General features: G+C 37.1%; 1 protein-coding gene across 1 annotated transcript in view; it reads left to right on the top strand.

Moving 5' to 3' along the window:
- The window catches only part of EFCAB13 (EF-hand calcium binding domain 13), a 135,149-nt gene that overhangs the window by 94,552 nt on the left and 35,266 nt on the right, over positions 1–5,331 (top strand). Inside the window, exon 19 of the mRNA XM_007959917.1 lies at positions 3,038–3,109. Within this exon, the coding sequence (XP_007958108.1) occupies positions 3,038–3,109 (72 nt within the window). The remainder of the gene's footprint in view (positions 1–3,037; positions 3,110–5,331) is intronic.

Below are 5,331 nucleotides of genomic sequence, written 5' to 3'. Positions count from 1 at the left end.
TAAATTATTACAAAAGACTAACTCTCTTATTGGTGGACATTGAATTACATCAGAAAATTATGCATTTGACTTTGTGAAATGATGCTAAGATTAGGGCGTTGGGGAAAGGAGATAATGAAATCTGAAACATTTATAATTAAGAAACAGACTGTAAAGTTTGATGATTATATTTGCTAGGGCCTAAAATTCCAAAACCAGAATTGCATTTTACTGGACTCTGGCACTACCATTGCCAATATAATCTCCAACCTCTTTCCAGTATAAAAATAATAAAATAATAATAAAAGAACAAGGCTAGGCAAAGGAAAATTTCACCTGTTTGGGTTTAGACTCCAGAGCTCTAGGAAGAGCATCATAACTTGGGTGAGCTTGGTTGGATCATATGGCAACTCCTATGCCAAGAGCTAAGAGGTCTAAATAGCCTCCTTGTTTCCATTGGGAGCTGGGCTCTACCCCAACTGGAGGCTGTACCAAGTTATCTAACAGTGCTTGCACAGTACAAGAAAGAGAGGACCAAAGAGGAGATGGGAGAGAATCTACAAAGAGGCTCCAAAGAGCCTCTCTACTAGGATTAGAGATGCAGCTTCTTCAGCACAGCAAAAGTTTTGTTCTCCTTTCCATTCTCCTCTCCCAGGCTCCATATAACCTCTAATGTACCATAGCCTAACAATACATACTTATACCTTGATTCTGACCCATTCTTGGGCTATTCAGGAAAGGAGGCTCAAATCAGAGACCAAAATATTGCACATTTTCTCTTTATATTTGATGCTGTGTGTTTTCACCATGTGAGAAGGTATGTGAATTATATGTTTTAAAAATTTGCTTGGCATTTGTCATGCTCTTATTTATGCTATATCAATTAAGATTATGTTCAAAAGCCTGTTCAGAAACCCCAAAATAACAGTGCTTTGAATCAGGGTTGGCAAATTAGCTTGTGGGCTAAATTGGACCCACTGCCAATTTTGTGAAAAGTTTAATTGGAACACAACGATGTTTATTTGTTTATGTATCATCTGTGGCTCATTTTATGCTACAATGACAGAGTTGGATAGTTTTGACAGAGACTGTAGAGCCTACAAAGTCTAAAATATGTCTATTGGCCCTTTACAGACAATATTTGCTAAACCCTGGCTGAAACAATATAAATTCATTCTTTCTCATTTAAATCTGGAGTTAGGCAGTTCAGATGACTCTGTAAGATTGTTAAGAGAACCGGGCTCCTTCTGGCTCACTACTGTGTGATCCATCTAGGGTGGTCGAAGATGGTGGCTAGAATTTCAGCCACAGTCCAGTCAGCAGAATGGAGGAAAGGACGAAGAAGAGTCAAAAGCTATTTGCTAGCTTTCCCTCTCTTTCTTTTTTTCTTTAAATATTTTTCTTGTGGTAAAATATAGTTAGCATATTTTATCCGAGTGTCTTGTTTTATGTATAGTTTCTAAATTTTCTCTGTAATTGTTATATATATACTTATTTTTATTTTATCAGATTGTTCTGTTAGTCCAAGTTCTCAGAGTGTTAATCTTGCTATTTCTTATGTCTGCTGACTTGTTAAATCTGCTGAGTCTTAGTTTTGATGTATCATTTTCTGTGACTTTCATTTTGGGCTTATCTTAACCAGAGATTCTCCCTACCCCATGGAATTCCCATGGATCAGATATGAAAGAATCTTTCCAGCACACTTTGGTGATTGATTTTACCAGGTACCTCAGATTACCACTGACCTAGATCCATTTTTGTATTTTGACCTGTTGTTTCCCCACATCATGGGTGAAGGATAAATTTAGCCTCCAAATGCACATGGTTGGAGACTGGGCATTTGATTTTTCACAGGAGATTTTTCCCACTGCCTCTCAGAATTAGGAAGATTCAGGCTTCCTTACTGTTTTCCTGAACCAGTATATGTAGTATTTTAAACTCCCTTTCACTGGAGTTGAAATCCTTTAAGAATCCCAGTTTTAAATTCTAGCTAAATTTAGTCAAATTCTAACTAAATTCTAACTCCTTATTATGTATCCACGCGTGTCTTCCTTTGACTCTACATTAACATTTAAATCATGCATCTGTCCATTTCTGGATCTGATATCTACCCATTAAACAGCTGAAGCAGCCATTAGAATTCACTACTTACTGCTCTGGATACTCTCAAATCCCACTTGATTTTTGGTTATTTCTTTCTCATATAATTCAGTCATACAGTCTTGGACTATTCATTTCATACAGCAGTATTGCCAGGGGTTTCCTAGCAGGATAGTATCTGTGCTAACAGGTCTACCATTTTATTATAACTGGAAGTCTCCTTAATGTAGTTACATCCCTAGATTTTCTGCTGATGTCACATTATTGCACCTTACTTCACATGTGTGTGTTTGTGGGTGTGTCCCAATAGACAACATAGTCATCTCTGGAGTTAGACTGCCTCCATTCAAAACCTGTTTCTAGTGCTTCCTAGATTTGTAAACCTGAACAAGTTATTTACTTTCTTTTTGCATTCATATTTTAAAAATAGATAACTTAAGGGTAGCCAAATCATAGATGTATTGTGATGATTATATGAATTAATACATGTAAAGTACCACAGAGGAATTCTGGTGGCATAATATTTAACTGATAAGCAGCCAACTGATAGGTCAGCATTTGAATCCACCACAGCTCCATGGGAGAAAATACCTGGCAGTCTGCTCTCATAAAGATTTACAACCTAAGAAACCATATGGGGCAGTTCTACTCTGTCATATATGGTCTCTATCAGTCAGGATCAACTCAACAGCACTTGACAGCAACAACAACAACAAAGCACCATAAGAAGATGCCTACTAGTAGCAAGAACTCAAAAAATGTTAGCTAGTAATACAAATTATTCAATGGGTGGTTCCTACAAGTATTAAAAGTTCTGTTGAAAAAGTTTCAATTGTTTGAGACAGAAAAATGAACTAGAATGGAGTTTTAGCTAATTACTGTAAATCACAGCTTTTATTTCATGTGCCAGTTCAGGATCAGGGTTTTAATGTCAGCATGTTTGATTTTGATGTTCCAGAAAACATGGAGGTGGATTTAAAAGAATTCTTAATGGGAATGAAAGAAATTCCAAGTTTCAAAAAGTCCATAGGTAAGTGTGGTGTAGTGAATTACATGGTATAGCTTTTCCAGCCATAGTCTTTGTAACTCTCACTTTGCTGTGGGCAACTGCGTAGCTGCTTGTTAAAGTCATACACCTGGGGCAGCATGAAGTTATCTTCTGGGAAAATTTGCTCTCTCAGGTGTGTAGAACTCTGATGTTGGGATTGGTTGTTTTTGCCACTCTGCCATGCTCAAAATGAGCCCTTCTAGAGCAAGAAGAAATCTCTCTGCCTGCTGGCTGAGACAGATATGCTACTGAGAGAGAGACTAAGAGAGACTGCCGGCTGAGAGAGACTGCCAGCTGAGAGAGATTAAGTGCGTTCCTGAACTTGAATTGTAGCCTGTTGCTTCCCTAATAAACCCCATAAGCTGTGAGTTGTGTGTGGCCACTGTAGTGAATTATTGAACCCAGCAGAGAGGTGGTGGGTGCCAGGGGAGGAGGGATGGTTGGTGTCAAGGTTGGTAAGAGGGCTGGAGGGTGGTGGCATGTCTGGCCTCATAGGAATAGGCCTTGGGTTGCCAATGGTGATTCCGTCCTCCTCTTGTGGAGTTAGATGAGGTCAAAAGATGCCATTTCCTTGCCCCTTGAGCAGTAAGTGATTACTTATAGTTCAAAGAAAAATTACTGGAAAATAAAAATAATGAAATAATATTTAAAAAAGTAATCACTATACAGATTTCAAGTTTTCATTTATACTCTCTCTAGTTTCAAAAAGTATTTTAAGTACTATGAAATGTAGATAATACAAGATATAAAAAAATAAGTGAGAAAAATGGAACAAAGAGGTAATGAGGGAAAAAAAAAATAGAGTTAAAGAAGATTTAGTAAGTACCGTTATTGTTATTGTGAGTCCTTCCAAAGATGCTTACGTTTTCCTTCACTGCTTCTGGATCTATGAACTAAAACATGCCTGGAAATTGGGTAGGGGGTCCCACCCAACAGAACTGTCCATCTATTGTTATAGAACCAACCCCGTAGATCCCTGTAATTCATATCATCTTATTAACACTGTGTTGCCTAACAGCATCGTTTTGCCCATGTTTAATGATTTCCACTTATCCTCCCTTTGTCCTTGAAATTATGGAGAACATTTCAATGTCAACATCTATTCCTAGTACCCAAGTCTTCAGAGAACACCTTCTAAAGAACTCTTCATAGACACGGACCCCTTCTCATGCCTTTTCCCCCAACATTTTAATATTTCTGGAATTAGGATACCTCTTAACAATTTACAGTTTGTTTTATCAGATAAATATTTTTTATTGAAATATAATGTACATACCATAAAATTCATCCTTGGAAAGTATAAAATTCAGTGGTTTTAGTATATTAATAAAGTTGTGCAACTGCCACTTCATTTCCAGAATATTTCCATCACTTCCAAAAGAAACCCTTTAACCATTAGCCATCATTCCTCATTCTACTTTCACCCCAGCCACTGACAACCAATAATCTACTTTTTGTCTGTATGGAACTGCCTTCTTTGAAAATTTTACATAAATAGAATCATGCAGTATGTCACCTAGATCTGACACATTGAACACTAATAACTGAACACCATATAAGTTGTGGGATAGAATCAAGGACATCATACATGAAGACAACAAAAGATCATTAAAGAGACAAGAAAGAAAAGATCAAAATGGATGTCAGAAGAGACTTTGAAAGTTACTCTTGACCAGAGAGTAGTTAAAACAAATGGAAGAAATGATGAAATGAAGGAGCTGAATAGAAGATTTCAAAGGGTGGCTCGATGGCTCAAGAAGACAAAGTATTGTAATGAAATATGCAAAGACTTGGAGTTAGAAAACCAAAAAGAACACACTTGACATTTTCCAAGCTGAAAGAACTGAAGAAAAAGAAAACCTCATGTTGCAATATTGAAGAATTCAGGGGGCAAAACATTGCATAACATAGGAAGCATCAAAAGAACATGAAAGAAATATAGAGTCACTCTACCAAAAATAATTGTTTGACATTCAACCATTTCAGGATGTAGCATATGATCAAGAACCAATGGTATTGAAGGAAGAAGTTCAAGCTGTACTGAAGGTATTGGGGTAAAACAAGGCTCCAAGAATTGAAGAATACCACTTGAGATGTTTCAACAAATAGATGTAATGCTGGAAGCTCTCACTTGCCTATGACAAGAAATTTAGAAGACAACTGTCTGGTTGACTGTGGTAGTTGTTTGTGTTTCAACTTGGCTA

Source organism: Orycteropus afer, unplaced genomic scaffold (assembly GCF_000298275.1).
Source record: "Orycteropus afer afer isolate SDZICR_OR568_19922 unplaced genomic scaffold, OryAfe1.0 scaffold00018, whole genome shotgun sequence".
NCBI lineage: Eukaryota > Metazoa > Chordata > Mammalia > Tubulidentata > Orycteropodidae > Orycteropus > Orycteropus afer.
This window is presented reverse-complemented; position numbering and strand designations above follow the sequence as displayed.